This window comes from Babylonia areolata, chromosome 18 (genome assembly GCF_041734735.1).
Source record: "Babylonia areolata isolate BAREFJ2019XMU chromosome 18, ASM4173473v1, whole genome shotgun sequence".
Classification (NCBI taxonomy): domain Eukaryota; kingdom Metazoa; phylum Mollusca; class Gastropoda; order Neogastropoda; family Buccinidae; genus Babylonia; species Babylonia areolata.
In genome coordinates, this window is record NC_134893.1 from 55,109,555 (window position 1) to 55,129,441 (window position 19,887).

At 41.6% G+C, this 19,887-nt stretch overlaps 1 protein-coding gene across 1 annotated transcript in view; it reads right to left on the reverse strand.

The window, feature by feature from the left end:
- Positions 1-10,940, reverse strand: part of LOC143292281 (catenin beta-like) — a 22,496-nt gene extending 11,556 nt beyond the window's left edge. The window contains exons 1-5 of the mRNA XM_076602466.1: positions 10,844-10,940; positions 8,922-8,997; positions 1,669-1,799; positions 908-1,031; positions 352-539 (exon numbers count right to left, since the gene is read on the reverse strand). Of these exons, the coding sequence (XP_076458581.1) occupies positions 352-539; positions 908-1,031; positions 1,669-1,799; positions 8,922-8,967 (489 nt within the window). The 5' untranslated portion in view covers positions 8,968-8,997; positions 10,844-10,940. The remainder of the gene's footprint in view (positions 1-351; positions 540-907; positions 1,032-1,668; positions 1,800-8,921; positions 8,998-10,843) is intronic.
- Between the last annotated feature and the right edge of the window lie 8,947 nt (positions 10,941-19,887).

Consider the following 19,887-nt stretch of genomic DNA (forward strand, 5'->3'; position numbering starts at 1 on the left):
GGGGGGGGGGGGGGGGGGGGGGGGGGGGGGAGGGGGGGGGGGATATGTCATGATGCAAAAGAAAACAAGAAAAATCCATGTTTATTTTCTTGTTCTTGTTTTCCTGGTTAAGATACCCGATTTCCCATGTAGGTAATTATATGCCATTGTAAAATGTTCACAGAAACATTTCTTGTAAAATTTGCACTGAACCATATCAATTAAGCAGCAAATTTTTTTTGACAATACAAAATTTTAGTTCTTTAGCATCAACCAGCATCAGATCCATTACACCGATTCATCCCATTACTTCATAAAGCAATAAAACATTTAAACTATGAATGACGAGAACCAATCATTTTCTGACCCTACCTGGTAGTTGATGAGGTTGACAACAGCATGTTTCAACATCTGTGAAGGCTCAGACAATCGCTGAACAGCTGTTGGCTGGTCAGGGTGCACCTGTGTGGATGGAATCTGAACACCCTCTGGCATTGACTCCGGAAACATGGCAGCACGAACACGTTGAGAACGAGTCTGGTTCAGCTGCTGGTTGATCTCTGAACATACAGTAAACTGAACAGTAAGTGTAAGGATTTCAATGACTTGCTTTCTGCAGTTGTATGCCCAACTGTGTGGATTATTACAATATTACAATAAGATGCTTAAAAAGAAAAAGTTTAGCAGATAATTCAGACAGGCTAAACTAAATAATACATAAATTAAGAAAATTTCAGCAGCGCTAAATCAAAATCAGCTGATCGGAATTTGTTCTTAAACCACTCACAAAGGTAATAGAAAATCATTTTCTTCAAATTGCCCCTGCATGTACGTGATTCAAACAAATTATATCTTCCAGTGATTTAGCTGTCAAGGAAATTGCACACAGGTACGACAAGCATGAACAAGGTCATGTATGCAAGCTCACCTTCCACCTGCTCAGGCTGAGGAGGGTACTGGTCCGTTAAGCCCCAGTCAAACATCATCTTGGCTGGATCCATGTCCCCATCCTCCAACTCGTCCCCATGCCCTTTGCTGCTGATGGATGGGGCCTGGAAGGACAAAAACCATTCCTGTCATCTGGGTCACTGTGACGGAACACAGGAAAGTTTAAAAACATAAAATTACTTTCCTACTTTTGATAAAAACAAACAGTATAATGGGATGTCAATTTTTATGACTGCTAGATTTCCAATCCCATTAAACTGCACTGATGGTAAGTTTTTGTCATGGTTGATAAACAGAAAATGAGTCCATGTTTCATAGTTTGTTATCAGCCAGTTCAACAAAGAAATGATAAAAGATGTTGTCTTTATTTAAAGCCCAGTCAATACAAAACAAAATAAACCAACCAAACAAAAAATGTTATATAGGTCTACTAATCCCTAAAACTCTTTTCTTGATGCAATTTTTTCTCTCCAAAAATCAAGTATTAGCCACTTTACTGGCATGTGCAGGCAGTGCTGCTTAATTAATAGACCTTTACTACAGTTAATCTCATCTTGTATCATGATCAAGTGCCTTTCAATTAATTTCTAGTAAGGACCTTAGTTTCATGGCGAGTGCCACCAAAGACAACTCACCACACCAAAAAATCTCCATGCATTGGTTTTATTTTTGTTGTTAAAAAAAAAAGAAGTATTAACCCCCCCCCCACCCCCCTAGTAATTTGGCTGTTGTTCAACTTACCTGAGTGGTGGCTCCTGAGTGGATGCCAGAGTCAGCCATGTACTGGTTCTGCTGCCACATCATGGTCTGCTGTTGTTTGTTGTCCACTGGCATGTCTGACAAGTCCATGTAGTTCTGGCCCCCTGGTCCCACTGCAGCATCAAAGTTCCATTTATTCATATTAATATCAATACGATCTTATCTTATCCTTCTCACTCAACATTTTATATTAGGTCGGTCCGCGGCCACTGTGGCTGTGGTTAACAGCGCAGTCCAGACCCATAATTTGACCATTTTCAACTCGCTCGTTTCACTACCAAACTTAATTAAATGACACCAATCTTATACTGGAATAAAGTTCATTCTTTCATCTATCTTCCTGTGGTATTTGTTTTTATCATTCGAGTCAAACTGGTATGTGCCGGGCGTTTAAACACAAAGGGTGTCGCGTCGATTTTTACTGCGGTGACCGACTCCGCCGTGCTTGCCGCGCGAGCAGAATAACATGTGTGTCACTCGATCGTTTCGCGCTGCATTGTTTGGCCATGTATAAATTTAGAAACTATGTCACTGGCAAGCCAGGATTCTCAAGTTTAGATCTGCTAGAAATTTGTTGGGGTTTTCACAGAAAGTAGATCTGAAAGTCGCAGCGAAAGTGTGAGACTGATGTTTGCGACCCTATAACATACGAACCAGTGTTTCAAATCACGAGCAAATTACAAGAAAAGAAAGTTTAAACTATGCACTTTCAAGTGCAATTCATGGCTTTTTCTATAAAGAGAGAGTCTCGAACGCGCTTTGGAAGAAAAACGAGTGACCGATTTCGGATCCCGCAACGCTGCTCGACCATGGCGGCGATCGAAGCCGTCTGCTCGTCATCATCGTTTGAAGAATGGAAAACACGCCAACTTACAGGTTTGTAAGCAAATTTTTTTTCAATATGTTTATTTTGAAAATAAATGTAAATCATATTTTTTATATTTTGTGGGTTTGGATGAATCCTAACAACTTTGCTTCAGAAATTTACCGCGATCGACAGCTGTATCTAGAAGATGAAGTGTCAGATTATTCAGTAATTTTTTTGTTGTACAAGGGTTTTGAGTTAGTGAGAGCGGATTGATGGTTTAATATTGTGACCGACGTCGGACAGCATGGGAACACGTGTATCTTTCCACTTCTGTTCTGGTCATCAAACGCCAAGACAATTTCACGCGTCTGTGTGTGTGTGTGTGTGTGTGTGTGTGCGTGCGTGCGTGCGTGCGTGCGTGCGTGCGTGCGCGCATTAGTATGTATCTTATATACTAAGAGTGTATGCACAGAGTTAGTGTCTGTTGAACTGATGTAGCATGCATACATGAGGTTGCCTGAGTATGGATTAGTTTGTGTGTGTGTGTGTGTGTGTGTGTGTGTGTGTGTGTGTGTGTAAATGATTTAAAGAATAAATAACTTATATGATTAGTAAACATGAAATAAGTTTAAGATATGTTGTTACATAAAACTTACATCAATTTAAGTGAAACCATTACAGTGGAGTAGTAATGAAATTAGTAGATCATGTATCAGTGCACATTCATCACACACTCCTGCACACACACATATAAATGATATATATGCAAAAGCATCTATGAAATGAAAAAAAAAAAGTATTTTAAAGCATTAGAGCTGTCTCAAATTTCATGCCTGTGTATTTCAGATGATGATCAGTATAAAGCCTTAAGGGCGACTGTTGCACACAGTGGAGGAAGAAGACCACCATCAGCACCCAAGGTTCCATCCAACAACAAACTCTTGATGCAGTTAAATATGTTAAAGCATCAAGAAAACAAAACCTGGGGGGAAATGGAACATTTTCTACACAAATTGTTCCCAGAGTGTACCTTTCCACGTGTGGTGTCAATAGTTAAGGAATTCAGCAAGTGTGAAACGATCAGTGGTGCTGAATGTTTTTTACAAGAAAGGAAAGATTCATGCATCTTCCCTGGCCCCTCCTGTCAGAAGTTTGGAATTACACGTGCAGATCTTTTGAAAGGAACTGTAAAGGACTGTGAGGCTTTACTCAGTTGTCCTATTGGTCTTGTGTCTGAAGTATGTCACTTAGCTAGGATATTGAGGATAAAGGATGCAACATTGCATAAATGACACCTGGTCAGAGATCTGCCACCAACCCAACAGCTCAAATTAAAACTGGGGAGGCTCAGAGCAGATGAGGCTCGCCTGCGTAAAAACAGAAGTAAACCAGGGGGAGAGAGTGCACTTCAAGATTTTTTAGAACTTCCTTTTGAAAGTGCAGAGGTCATCAGAGACAGCAGGAAGAAGCAAAAAACTGTCAAACAGCTACCTCCTACTTCAGACCCAGAGCCAGCATGCAGCAAAGAAAAAAATGAGGACATTATCACACAGGAACTAAGAACAACGACAGAGGAGGTGTCATTTCTTAAAGCAAAACTGAGTGAAAAAGAAAGGGAACTGCAAATCAAGGATGCTGAAATGACTGGACTTCTGTTATGTCAAATATGCACATTTACAATTACTCTGGTGATATCTTACAGCATAGTATCATCATGATTGTAAAAAACTTGCTCATTTGTTACTAAAAACCATATACTTTGTGACTGTTTTCATTGTTATTTGCATTTCTGATAGCATAAAGTCTTCCAAAAAACTGTATTCTACATGCTTTTCTGAACATGCACATATCTGAAATGTTTTTGTAGCTTGAAAACTTTCTGAGATATCAGCATTATAAGTCAGCATGTTATCACTGTGAAATCAGGCCATTCGACACTTGACAAAACTGAATATTTTGCTATTTTGAAGGCACTGTCTCTCTCTAAGCATGTTCTTGAGTAGGCCAGAAAAAATTCAGCATAAACTAGGTATTGGTGGAACCAAGTACAGCAAAGAACAATGTGGTAAGTCTTCATCTTAAAATTTTATGACAGTCTAAAAATAGCAATTTGTTAAATCTGTCAAAACGCGTCATTTTTGCACATTTTTAGACGCCGTTTTCTTAAAAACTACTGGGTATAATGCAATGAAAATTTCCATGTGAACTTAGTTTTTTATGTTCTTTCCAATGGTGTAATTAGTTTTTAGATATGTTGAATTTCAAAATTTAAGTGGTCCTACCTATTTATATATTTGCATATTATAATTCAAGGATAGAACTAGAAGAGAGAACAATTTCAAAATAGTCTGTTATCAGTACTATAACTGATAATGCCCATCCAAGCATCTCATATTCATATAAATTATATAATACATTAAATCAATTTCTATGGATACATAAATGCATGGTTTTGATGCACATATCAATGCACAGTTGTGGGTTTTATTGGTGATTAATTTGACATGCAGGATTATATAACTTATTCAACCTTAGCAGTAGCAGGTGGGTGCTTCTTTTGTTGTCTCGTTCGTCATTTATCAGATGGATTCCCCTGTCTCCTCTATGAAGGGGCAGTACGTCACAGGTCCTCCTGTCTTCCGAAGAGTATCTGGGCCACTGGGATTGGGTTGGGCCAGGTTTTATCTCGGAATGCTTAGTGGAGAGGGCAGGACTGCAGCAGATGTTCTGTTGTCTGGCTGTCTGTTCTGCAGGGGCACTGCTCTGTGTCGCGGATACGGAGTTTCGTGTATAGGTGGTGTTTCAGGCGGTAGTGGCCTGTCCTGAGCCTGAAAATGGCTACCTGCTCTTGATGAGTCAGCAGGTAGTGCGGGTCTGCTCTGTTGTGGTGTGGATGCTGCTTCCACTTGTTCTGCAGCTTGGCCTTAATGATGGTCCTGGATTCAGAGTACCGTAAAGTTCGGTCTATAAGCCGCAACTTTTTACCCCAGCTTCAACCTCGTAAAGTTCGGTCTATAAGCCGCAACTTTTTAACCCAGCTTCAACCTCTGCGGCTTATACAATGATGCGGCTTATACAGTTATTTGCGGATTTTAACGATCCCGGGAGTGTCACGTTCTCGTCTATTCTTAGCTGCCCTTCAACTCACCAAAATCATGATTTCTGTCCGTGAATTTTTGGATGAGTTTCAGGATAGTGTGCTAACTGTTCACATTTTATAAATCAAATCCGCACACATTAAAGCCTTCAGATCAGCATTCAGTTCTACTCTGCTCAAGCGTACACCCTCATCATGCCGAAAACGCAACGTTATGCCTATGATGCAGCCTTCTAATTGAAGGCGATCGACCTAGCAGTCAACAGTGCAAGCGACGAACCAGCAGTGACCTTCATGTTCATGAAGTGAAAGTGAGGCTAAGTCAGTGACAAGATGGTAAAGGAAGCTGTACTGGTTCTCTTCAACTCGGACACTGAAGACAAAGATTTTAGTGGATTCAGTGAGCAGGATGACGTTGAATAAATGTGACTATCCCTAAATTATGGATCTTATTTTCGTTGTGTTTATCTATTATTTTTATGTGGCACTAGCAGTATTTTCGCTTGCTTTTCTTTGTGTTGTTCCCGCTTGTGTTTATTTCATAACCTACAGTATCGACAGCTTTTCTTAGTATCAGTATGTGTTCCGGTACCGGAAATAAGTGTGGCTTATAAACCGGTGTGGCTTATGTATGTATAAAGTTCAATTTTTTCCAAAATTTAGTGGGTGCGGCTTATATACCAGTGCGCTCAATAGACCGAACTTTACAGCAGCTGGTAGACCTGTCTGTCTGCTCTTTTGTAGTGCCTTCCTTTGCCAGGGAGTCAACAGTCTTGTTGCCAAGCACGTTGCAGTGGGAGGGAATCCACTGCAGGGTGACAGTGTGACTTGTGCAGATGGAGGTGAGAGAGGAGGACAGATCGCTGAGTTCTGGATCTCTGCTGGACCAAAGGGCCTGCCAGATAGACAGGGCATCGGTCAGGAAGACAACGTTGTGGGTGGAGTACAGGCTGGCAGCGAGGCAGATCTTTTCTTCTCTGCCTCCTGGATACTGAACAGACTCCTGCCCCTCCATTCTGAATGGCATCTGCAGCAGAGCCGTCGGTGTAGACATGAGTCCTGAACTCTTTGGGGAACTGGGTGTGGAGGTGTTCACAGGTGAGAGACTTTCTTTCAGGGCCGCTTTGGGAATCTTAGGGGCCAACACCAGGGATGCTGCACTGGATGAGGGAGGGGTTCCTTCACTCCAGGCAGGGACGGCAAGACACCAGGGTATCACTTTGGGGGCATGGTCAAGGATATCTTGATTTGCCATTCTAGGATCCTACTCTGGTGTACGAAGCTCCCTCTCTTCAGCCGTCCTTTTTGTTGGCTGGGACAGTCTGTCCTTCATGGGGTGGCCTTGCAACTTGGCAGCCTGGGTCAGGAGTTTGGCGTCTCTGCAGTCCTTAAGGGGCTGGAGCTCTGTGATGGTTTCAAACTCCTGAATTGGCGTAGACCTCATGGCCCCTGTGACGATAGGGGTTGCTTGATTTCTGAACCTTGCTGATCCGTTCAAAGTTGGACTTGGCCATAGTGTCCCATTAAGTCATGCCGTACTCCAGCACTGGCCTGACTCTACTAGTGTACAGCCTACTAAGGGGCATGTTGTCTGCGCCCCATTCTTTTTGACTCACTTGTGTAAACAAAGTGAGTCTATGTTTTAACCCGGTGTTCGGTTGTCTGTGTGTGTGTGTGTGTCTGTGTGTCCGTGGTAAACTTTAACATTGACATTTTCTCTGCAACTACTTTGTCAGTTGACACCAAATTTGGCATAAAAATAGGAAAAATTCAGTTCTTTCCAGTCATCTTGTTTAAAACAATATTGCGCTTCTGGGATGGGCACAAAAAAATAAAGAATGAAGCCTAATTATATGCAAACTGCATTTACTGTTATATTTATATTTTTTGTATTCTCTAAACTTGGCACTTTGATCTGATATTCTGACCCAACAGCTAGAGCAGTCATTATTATCATTTTTGGCTCAAACAGGAACTTCTTTTGCTAAGCATGGAAGCTTTATTTATTTTGCAAACGTTTTGGTTCAGATAGAAAAAAAGGGAAATTACTATGTAATGCTAGTGGAGTTAATTTGCTTTAAACTGATCTTTCTCATCTTAAACATTACATTTTGAAACAAGAGAGGCAAGGCCTTCAAGACTCACTTGTGATGCACTTTAAAAAAAAAATGCAAGCTTTTATGTATTGAGTATAATTTCAAAATGTAATGTTTAAGATGAGAAAGATCAGTTTAAAGCAAACTAAGTTCCCCAGCAGAGTAATTTCCCTTGTTTTACTGCCGACACCAAAACGTTTGCAATAAATAAAACTTCCACGCTTAGCAAAAGAAGTTCCTGTTTGAACAAAAAATGACAATAATGACAGATCTTTTGTTGGGTCGAATATCAGATCAAAGTGCCAAGTTTAGAGAATACAAAAAATATAAATATAACAGTAAATGCATTATACTCAATATATAAAAAGCTTGGATTTTTTTAAAAGTGTATCACAAGTGAGTCTTGAAGGCCTTGCCTCTCTTGTTATCCCCATTCTCTACCTGAGCCCACCTAGCAGTCTGGCGAAGAAATCCAATGATTTAAACCAGATGCTCGCAATCATGCGTTAAACTACTACGGAAGGGAAGTAACTGGAACTAAACTTCCTTCCTCGTACTAGTCATAGGCATGTTAAGTTTTGCTTGGACTAATTTCGAATGGTTAGTTTGGTTTTTATCCAGTTTTCTGCATCAATATGGCAAAACATGAAAGGCTTACTGCACAGGTGGTACTCTGATGAAATTATGATGGAATCTGGCTGCAAATTCAACATGGATGGCGATTTGACTTTACAGAAGCTGACATTTTACTATTTCTGTTTTTAAGTTACAAACAAGTAAAATATTGCATCCATTACCTCCAGACTTCAGCATCTTGTGTCAAAATCATATTTCAATGATTATGTAAAATTGGTAGCTGTTGGTTGAGCAGTTGCTTTAATTTAGTATAAGAATGTGCTTTGAGTGAAGCACCCCTCCCCGTTGATGTAACTAGGCAAAATCATGCCTGGCTGGGATGGATGCAAATGCATGGCTGAAAGGGTAAAGTACTTACACTGAACTTCTTCATTCAAACAAGAAAATGACACATTGTTCAATGTGATTCTGCGGACTGTAAATGTAACTAAGAAAGTAAGAAAAAATACAAATACTGTTCTATGAAATACTTCTAAACATGTAAAATGCTTCTCATATCTGGATAGAACTTTACAAGCTAGTAACATCATGAAAAAAGTATAAAAATAAATGCTCAAAATAATTCATCACAAAAAACAAAAGTTACACAAGAACTTACTTGTGCTGGCTGGGCCAGCAGAAGCATTCATCTGGTAGCTGCTCATGTTCCCACTTTGTCAGTTTCCAAACAATATCTGCAAATCAGATGAAAATTCCAATAACTTCACAAAACAAAGTCAGCTGAAGCTATGCCAAAAACCTCCCCCCTACAATGACAAGGCACATGCACATCACATGCTGACACACAAACACCACAGATGAGACCTTTCACAAAATACTGTCCGAACACTTCATCTATCTGAATTCAACAAAAACAAAAATACCAAAAAGGCAAAATCAAAAAGACATTACTTTCTTACTCATCAAGTATGTCCACTTAAAAGATGTCCTGGACAATCAGATGGGTAGGTATTCAGAACCCTGGTCAGGAAGTTATTGAAACTGCAAGGCATGAAAGTGGACAAAGAACTGCGAGTGTGAGAGTGAATTGTGTTGCTGATTTAAATGTTCAGCAAGTTTATTTTATATGTTTAATTAATTTAATTTTTATATTTTGTCTTGTGTTGATTTAATAACACTGTGATTGTTCAATCACATAGCAATGCATACAGAACAGCTCTTATTTGTGTTAGACACTTATTGTTTGCACTGGAGATTGTCATTATCAGCTGGGCGGAAGAACAAAGGATTACAGAATTTGCTGTTAATCACTTAAAAAGGCTAATCAATATTAATGTGCAACTGATTACATTCGTTCAGAAGCACAATATTTCAGCACTCTCTTTTTATATTAATGTATTATTCACATATGATGTTATTAACACTGACAGCTTAGATAGGGAGGTCAGTCCAGAAATGGCAAATGTTCTTTTTCCCACTTGCTTATATTTCAAACTGTAGACAAGAACATAAGAAGTGAATGTCATGTTGTGTAACAACTGCAACTTAATAATAGCAGAATCTGTCAATCACTATTTTTGCTGAAGCAGCAATGATCTGGAAACAACCCAAAGAAAATCTTGCAGATCCTGAGACAATCAATGAGTTAAAGTGTTCTCTGATCCAGAAATATGGCACATATACAGAATCAGATACTTGCATCCCAATGGGAACTGGGATAGTCAAAGTGGGAAAAAAAGAAAAAGAAAATCTTATGACACTGAATTAGTGAATAGTATCATTCTTTCATCCCCTGTCACGCATAGTATACACACTGTCACTCTGAATTAACACTCAGAAACCCACTTACCCTCAGTCACACATGCAAAATTACAATGATACATGCATACTAATCACTGTCGTGATGTATACATTTACCTTAGAAACTAAATTACCTTGTAGATAGATTCACCACTAGTAGTACCATCAATCTGTCAAACATTTTCAAAGCTGGTTTAGTATGTGGTCTAAGTGATTGTGTTTGTGTGTGTGTGTGTGTGTGTGTGTGTGTGTGTGTGTGTGTGTGCGTGTGTGTGTGTATGTGTGTGTGTCTACGTGCGCACATGCATCACTCATTAATTGTCGTGCTTTATTGTCAATGTGAATGTGTGGGTCACTGTGTACACATTTATTTATAATTACAAAATGCTTGGTCCTGGTTACTCACTCATACTCGCACACTATTCCTAACACACGCACGCCGACACTCTTGTGGAACCACTGCTTAGGTTCCATTTCAACGTTTTTCACTTTTCAGAAAAAGAAACTTTTCATTTCTCGATGTGGAGGTAGCAGTTCGTATTTATCTAATTATAAAATTTACGGTGAGCTGTGGCATATATAACTTATTCTAGCTCTGCTATAACGAAAACATTGTTCGCAACCTTTAACAATTTAACAACATAAACTAAGTTATTTCAAGCACCAGGCTGCCGTCCCCCGTTATTGGGAAGATCTGCGAAAATTTCAGTTTCTGTACTGCCAGATTTTGTGGATAGTCTTGAGAAAAGATGCACATACAGTAACCCCCAAAGTACTCACCGAAAAAAAGCGTCCCAACGGGACAGCTCCTCAAAGAATCGAAACTCTTTGCCTGAGTTTGTTTTTTGTTTAGTTACACCCTCCGGACCACCGACTCTTTCAAAATTCCAAGATGGCGTTTCTGTTTTAAGCGGAGTGATTTCGCAGCACCTGCATGAATATCTGAAAATAGTTCTCTCCAAAGCATTAATTTTCTTGTAAGTTTCCTTACAAATACAAATTAAAATGTAATTACCGCCTTTAATTACCGCACAAAAAACTCAGCATTTCATTTTCATGTTCAACACACAAGGCTAACGTATTCATCCCTGTCGCCTACTCAAAATATTGAATGTGTGGGCCTAATGGAAGAGCGTGAGTCGGTCTTCATGGAATGTTGAGGAAGTGACATAAAAGTGTAAGTGCACTCCCTTTTGCAAGAACGCACCCACCGATACGGGTTCATGTGTTGCGGCCGTGAAATCGATGACTGCTCGACCGCGCTCTTTACCGCTGGGAGAAAAACAACAAGAAGTAGGAACAAGTCATATGAATATTGTTTATTGATAACTGATAAACAACAGTAACCTATGCTTTGCAAAAGACACATACGCACATCTTCCAGCTTCCACAGTTCCAGGCAATCCGTCACACTGCTCACCGACAATTTTTTGTCTTTGTTTTTTTCAAAGTCACAAAGTTTGCAGTTGTTGTTTTTAAATGTGAAATATAAAATTAAAAGGGAGGGGCGGGGGTGCACAGAGTAAAAGTAAAGAAATCAGGAAAAATAATTTCTCATGCAACCAGTGTCTTTAACCACGGTCACCCGGCAGAAGCATGCAGTTGACGAGTACCATATTGCGAGCAGAAACCGCTGCAGTATAGTTGCATGTTGACTTAACTGGCCTTGGATTTCCAGTGTTGATGGGTTTGTCAGAGTCGGGTTATATGATTATATCCTGATTTGCTTTTTTTTTCTTTCAATTCGAGTCCCGGGGCCTGCCAGTGCACGACTTTTCTCAGTCCCACCTCAACCACGTTCTCCCCAACCCCACCGACTCCCGCCCCTGCGGCTAGTCAGTGAAAAACCCCAAGGTATCACTGACACCCCCCCCTCCCCTCCCCTCCACCTCTCCCGACAAATCCCTGTCGGCGATTTGTGGACTTTCACTGAGTCACCCCGCTTTTAGGCCACATGCACTCCGAGTCGTCAGTACTGTTCTGTTCAGTGTTGGGCGTTTTTGAAGTCAGTATTTATACTCGGCATTACTCGATCGTGATGAAATTCAGTAGGCCTATCATGATGATTAAATACATTTTATGCATGTTATGTATTAAAACAATGTCGATATCAATGTAATATAATAGATTCTCTCCGGCAGTCTCTCTCTCTCTCTCGCATAAAATTATATTCGGTAAATGCCCTACTTATCTACACCAAACCATTGTCTGCTATGAAACTCGCAACCCTAACTCCCGAAATGCGACTCTTACTCTACCCAAGCCAAGAATAGACCTTTATAAATCGAGTTTGGCATATTCCGGCACGCACTGCTGGAACAGTCTCCCCAAACACCTCAAAGAACCCTTTTCCACCACAACATTCAAAGAGAAACTTGGACAGTACATGCGTGCCGAAAGCCAGACCGAAAATCTGGTATAATATTGTCATGACAATCCTTACAAACTATGTCGAAATGCGTCAATCAGTTGATAACGTATCACGCCATATAATATTATTTCAGAGATTTTCTCTTTACAGTGGACACAAACAAACGAAATCAAACTCTAGTCTGGTCACGTCTACGATTTTGTATACTTACATGTATTACAAATTGTGAACCACCCTCACCCAACTCTTTTTTTTTTTTTTTTTTCTTTTTTCCCCACACTGACATATCTTTACATCTCTGTCTGTCTGTCTGTGTCTCTCTCTCCCCTCTGTCTCTCCCTCTCTCTGTCTTTCACATAATGTGTCTATCTGTCCATATCCCTATTACCCGTCGCCTTATTTGCTGCCTTTTATGTCTCTTACATCTGTGTTTAAAATTTTATCGTTACTTTTCTGTGTTAATTTCACTTGAATCATTCATGTGTAGCATTCATGCTAGGGTTTTGTTGTTGTTTTTCCCTTAGTGTGTGTTAGTGTGTGTTAGTGTGTGTGTGTGTGTGTGTGTGTGTGTGTGTGTGTGTGTGTTAGTGTGTGTGTGTGTGTGTGTGTGTGTGTGTGTGTGTGTGTGTGTGTGTGTGTGTGTGTGTGGACAGAGATAACGCAGACAGACCCCAAAGGAGAACAGCACTAGTTGCATCCGAACTCGCCAGATACAACATCGACATCGCAGCCTTGAGTGAGACTCGGCTTGCAGGCGAAGGCGAGCTCTGTGAACGGGGATCTGGTTACACCTTCTTCTGGAGTGGACGAGGAAGCAAAGAGCGACGTGAGGCTGGCGTTGGTTTTGCAGTAAAAACAGCACTTGTCAGCAAGCTAGCTGGAATCCCAAAGGGAGTCAACGATAGGCTTATGACCATGAAACTCCCACTGGCATCTGGCCAGAAGCACCTCACCATTGTCAGTGCCTACGCCCCAACCATGACCAACCCGGATGAAGTGAAGGCGAAGTTCTACGAGGACCTTCACTCTGTCATTGCTGCCATCCCTAAAGCAGACAAGCTCATCATTCTTGGGGACTTCAATGCTAGAGTTGGCTCTGACTACATCTCCTGGGATGGAGTGATTGGAAAGCACGGTGTGGGCCACTGCAACCCAAATGGATTGCTTTTGCTTCAGACCTGTGCAGAGCACGAACTGCTGATAACCAACACAGTTTTCTGCCTCCCTACCCGTAACAGGACGTCATGGATGCACCCTCGCTCAAAGCATTGGCATCTCATCGATTATGTCATCGTCAGGAAAAGGGATAGGCAAGATGTACGTGTAACAAAGACCATGTGCGGCGCCGAGTGTTGGACAGACCATCGCCTTGTAGTCTCGAAGCTGAATATTCGAATCCAACCCAAGAGACGCCCCCAAGGCCAGAAGGCTCCAAAACGGCTCAACATCGCTAAGCTGAAAAGCAACACCATCAAACAGTCCTTTGTGGAGCTGCTGGAAGATCGTCTGGAATCCGCCTCTCTGGACAACCAGAATGTGGAGTCTGACTGGAGGACCCTGCGTGAGCTGATCTATAGTACAGCTTCAGAGACCCTTGGACCCATGACCAGAAAGCACAAAGACTGGTTTGATGAAAACTGTGATGAAATCAAGCAGCTTCTGGATGAGAAACGCCGTCTGCATCAAGCCCACCTGAGCAACCCAAAGTCCACATCAAAAAAGGATGCATACAATGCCATCCGCAGGACTGTACAGCAAAAGTTACGCCAGATGCAGGATAAGTGGCTGAGTGACAAAGCTGATGAGATCCAGGGATATGCTGACAGGCACGATATGAAGAGGTTCTATGATGCCTTAAAAGAAGTCTACGGCCCCACATCCTCAGGATCATCCCCCCTCCTCAGTGCAGATGGGAATACCTTGATCACCGAGAAGGAGAACATTCTCGAACGATGGGCTGAGCACTTCAACAGTGTCTTAAATCGCCCTTCCTCCATAAATGATGAAGCCATAGACCGTCTCCCACAAGTTCCCACCAACGAAGCACTGGACGATCCGCCAACACTTCTTGAGACCCAGAAAGCAATCCGTCTGCTATCCAGTGGCAAAGCACCTGGCTCAGACTCCATACCAGCAGAGGTCTACAAGGATGGAGGCACTGTGCTGACTGAGAAGCTTCATCAGCTGTACTCACTCATGTGGAAAGAAGAGACGATCCCCCAGGATTTCAAAGATGCATCTATCATTCACTTGTACAAGCGAAAGGGGAACCGGCAAGCCTGTGATAACCATCGGGGCATTTCCTTGCTCTCCATCGCAGGCAAGATACTTGCCAGGATCCTACTTAACCGCCTCACAGCACACCTTGACCAAGGTCATTTGCCTGAGAGCCAATGTGGATTCCGGAAAGAGCGCGGAACCACTGACATGGTGTTTGCTGCAAGGCAGCTGCAAGAGAAATGTCAGGAGCAAAATGCTGATCTGTTCTCCACCTATGTCGACCTCACTAAGGCCTTCGACACCGTGAGTAGAGAGGGACTGTGGAAGATCATGGCCAAGTACGGATGCCCTCGGAAATTTATTTCCTTGGTCAGCCAATTCCATGAAGGCATGCAGGCTCGAGTCCAGGACAGTGGTGAAACATCTGCTCCTTTTGCTGTCACAAATGGTGTCAAGCAAGGCTGCGTCCTGGCTCCAACGCTGTTCAGCCTCATGTTCTCTGCAATGCTTACTGATGCCTTCAGAGATGGCGATGTTGGAATCGGCCTAAAGTACCGAACAGATGGCAAGCTGTTTAACCTCAGAAGGCTTCAAGCAAAAACGAAGGTCATGACAGACATCATCAGAGACTTTTTGTTTGCTGATGATTGTGCCCTCAACGCTGGATCTGAAGCTGACATGCAACTGAGCGTCGACAAGTTTGCCACTGCCAGCAGGAACTTCGGCCTTACCATCAGCACGAGGAAAACTGAAGTTCTCCATCAGCCAGCCCCAGGGAAACCCTACGTTGAGCCCAACATCACAGTCAACGGTCAGAGACTCAGTGCGGTGGAGCGGTTCACATACCTTGGCAGCACACTGTCACGAAATGCGACCATCGACGATGAAGTGAACGTCAGGATTGCAAGAGCAAGCGCAACTTTTGGTAGACTCAATGCAAATGTCTGGAACAGAAGAGGCATTAGTCTTGAGACCAAGCTAAAGGTCTACAGAGCAGTGGTTCTCCCCACACTACTGTACGCCTGCGAAACTTGGACAGTGTACCAACGACATGCCAAGAAGCTGAACCACTTCCACACAACATGCCTAAGGAAGCTACTGAACATCAAGTGGCATGACAAGACCCCAGACACAGAGGTGCTCGCAAAAGCCACCCTTCCCAGCATCTTCACCATCCTGATGCAGTCCCAGCTTCGCTGGGCTGGACACGTGGCGCGCATGCCAGACCATCGGCTGCCCAAAAGGCCCTTCTATGGCGAGCTGCAACAAGGGAAGAGATCACACGGAGGTCAGAAGAAGCGCTTCAGAGATACTCTGAAAGTCTCTCTGAAAGCGTTTGATATCAACCCTGACTCCTGGGAGGAATCTGCAGTGGACCGTGACAAATGGCGCGCTGCTGTGCACAAAGGCGCCAGGTTGTGCGAGGCCAACAGGACTGCTGCAGCTGTTGAGAAGAGGCAGGCCAGAAAGTCACGGGCAAACAAGCTCCCTGACAATGACATGCCTGTCTTTGTCTGCCCCAACTGTCAGCGAACATTTCGTGCGCAGATTGGACTATTCAGCCATCTGCGCACTCACAGATAGATTCATGAGCATCCTTCCCCCCACCCCACCACCACCCTCCCCCCATCCCCCATCCCCCATCTGGATGACAACGATGGTCATCATCGATCTCGATGGACACACCACCACCACCACCAGTGTGTGTGTGTGTGTGTGTGTGTGTGTGTGTGCGTGTGTGCGTGTGTGTGTTACTCGCTTCCGTTCCGTACAGATGTGAGTGATGTTGTGTCTCTCAGTTTGACGCTGTGTTATACTAGTACATTATACATGTATTAAGTATTCAGTATAACTACATTTATATGCGTACATGTTTGTGTGTCTCTTAGAACAACGGCAGATGTGTAAGTCGGCCAAAGTGCTAATATCTTCACCGTTGGAAAATAAAGATTCATTCTATCATTCATTCATTCATTCATTCATTCTCTCTCTCTCTCTCTCTCTCTCTCTCTCTCTCTCTCTCTCTCCGAGTCTCCCTCCGAGTCTCCACTGATTTCAGTGTCTGTCTGTCTGTCTGTCTGTCTCTCTCTCTCTCTCTCTGAGTCTCCCTCTCCACTGATTTCAGTGTCTGTCAGTCAGTCTGTCTGTCTACGGTCTCTCCGAGTCTCTCTCTTTCTCTCAACCAGCGGTTGAATTGTTCACAAACGCTCTGTATGGAGCAGCTGCTTGTATGCCGGTTAGAATGGTCAGAAAAACTAAGAAAGAATTCAATGACTGGTTTGATATGGAATGCAGGCAGCAAAAGAAACGGGTCAGAAGTCTCCTCAAGTGACTGGTCAGTTCCAAAGATGCCACGGTAAGACAGAAAGCCGTTAAGAATCAGTGGAAAGAAGACTGTTAAGGAGAGGAAGGATTATGTGAAGCTGAAAAGGACAAAGAAACAAGCGTACGAAGAAGAAGGATTAGAAAAATAAAGAAACTGCGTTCATGACCCTAAGCTGTTCTCAGGTCAATAATAAGATCAGTTAACCGGAAATCAATGGTATATAATGACATTACCTCTGAACACTGAGTGACATAATCACTTTTCTAACGTCTTTAATTATAATACAGCTGATAATAGTTCTGACCAGGAATAAGTAATGACGGAAGAAGCGGTAGATGTCACGTGGAGGAAGACTGACCTCTATTCAATGACCCAATTTCAGAACAGGAAATTATAACAAGTATAAAAAAAACAACAACTGAAATCGGGTAAAATTGCCGGCCCAGATTATATTATCGGCGAAATGCTAAAAAATGCTAACAGTAATGTTATGAAATTCCCAGTTACCCTATTTAACAAATTATTTGAACTGAACTGGAACATTTCCGTTGGACTGGGCAAAATCCATTATTGTGCCTATACATAAAAAGGGAGACACAAACAACCCGGACAATTACAGAGGAGTAGCCTTGACAAGTACAATTAGTAATGTGTATATACACATCTTAAATCGAAGATTAAAAAAATGGACAGAATTAGAAGAAAAAAACATAGAGGAACAGGCGGGCTTTAGAACAGGTTATAGTACTGCCAACCATATATTTACTTTATACGCTTTAGTCCAAAGGCATCTCTTACATCAGACTAAGCTGTACGTAGCATTCGTAGACTTCAAAAAAGCATTTGATTCTGTGAACAGAAACATCCTGTGGAGTACTCCAAGAAAGAGCGGGGTACATGGGAAGTTTTACATGGCTGTGAAAAGCATCTATGATTCTGTACTTTTATGTGTTCATGACAAAGGTATTTATTCAGACTTTTTTTAGTGTCCAAGAGGGGTTAAACAAGGTTGTATGCTAAGCCCACAGCTGTTTTCCTTTTTCATCAATGAATTGGCAGTGGAGTTATCAAAGATGGGTAGATATGGAATACAAATGATGATACCTGGCGCAACAGAATTGTTCTTAATGGTATTTGCTGATGACGTTCTCTTGTCTGACACACCCATAGGGTTACAAAATCAATTAAATGCCCTTAAGCAAGAAACAGACACACTACAACTAACAGTAAATCTCGATAAGACAAATATTATAGTTTTCCGCAATGGAGGTAATCTTTCGACTCGTGAAAAATGGTGCTATGGTGATAGCGAAATAAAAGTAACCAATACGTATAAATATTTAGGAATGTTATTCACAACAAAATTGAGTTTGACGTCTGCGTGGGATGAAGCAAATAGAAAAGGGAAAAAAGATGTAATCCAAATTATAAAATCACTCAAGAGACTGCGTTCTACTGACGCACAGCTTTTTTTGACTTTTCGACACACAAATTGAACCAGCCTTGAACTATGGAGCGGAAATATGGGGACTCATGCCAAATAACCAAATGGAAAAGGTGCATACATTTGCAATGAAGCGCTTTTTTGGTGTCCCATTACACTCATCAAACACTATAATGTATGCCGAAACCGGTAGGTACCAATTGCATATTAGATCAATTGTAAAATGCATAAAATATTCAGTGGCTCAAACTAACAAGACTGCCAACATCACGATTGCGTAGACAAGCATATGAGATGCTGCTACTGCAAGAGGAGAAGGGCAAACAGAACTGGGTATTCCACATCAAGAAAACACTAACGGAACATGGATTCAGTCTTCGGTTTGGATGAGCCAAGGAGTAGTGCACGAAAGCGGCTTTGTATCGGAATTTAAAGATAGACTTATAGCATGTTACAAACAAAACTGGCACGGAGAAATAGAGAGCAATGATAGGTATAAATGGTTTTATTTATTTAAATCAATATTTCAAACAGAGAAGTATATTAAGATTATAACAAATAAATGGCATAAAATCTGCTTTGCGAAGCTCAGATTGAGAGCACTTGGACTGAATGCTAACAGAAGATGGCTCGATTCAGACGTAGCAACATCTCCTTGCCCAATGTGTGGCGAAAGCCCAGGAGATGAAAATCATTTCATATTTAACTGCAAAAGATACGATGAATTACGAAAAAACTACACCATTTTCAATACAGCTCCAGCGCAGAGAAAAGATTTGTTTGGCATACTAATGACAGAAAATGAAGATATGATACTTTCACTTGCAAAATATGCATCTTAGGCAATAAATATTCAGAAAACGTCCATCATCGGTCCAAATACTCATTAGTCAATTAAAAATTAGTATGGGTTCCATGAGAAAAAAGCAGAGATTAAAAGAAAAAAAAAAAGAAAAAAAAAAAAAAAGAAAAAAAAGAAAAAAAGAAAAAAGGAAGGGCTACATTTGGATGGTCAATCTCGACATTGTAATTATTTGATGTGTTCGCATTGATATGATGCGTATCGATGTTACATGTGTAAATATTTTGTATATGATTTATCTGTACTTTGTTTTCTGTGTACTGTCCAAACCTTGGAGACGAACGACTGAAGGCAAATTACCCCCTGTCACATGTACTTTTAAGCTAATGACAATGTGCCAAAGTGTCGCAAATCTCTTATTAGTTTATGTTGTTTCAATTTTTGTTTTTGTTTTTATTTTGTTGTTGTTGTTTGTTTTTTTCTGTCCCATTTCATCTATTTGCACCATTTTGTTCTGAATTGTACGTACTATGTCACCAGAGCTTTTCAGCTAATGACATTAAGCATTTCAGTGTTCAGTGTTCAGTGTTCTCTCTCTCTTTCACCTCTAGTGTGACATTTATCATTTCATATACCATTTCAAATGTTGAATTATGCTTCA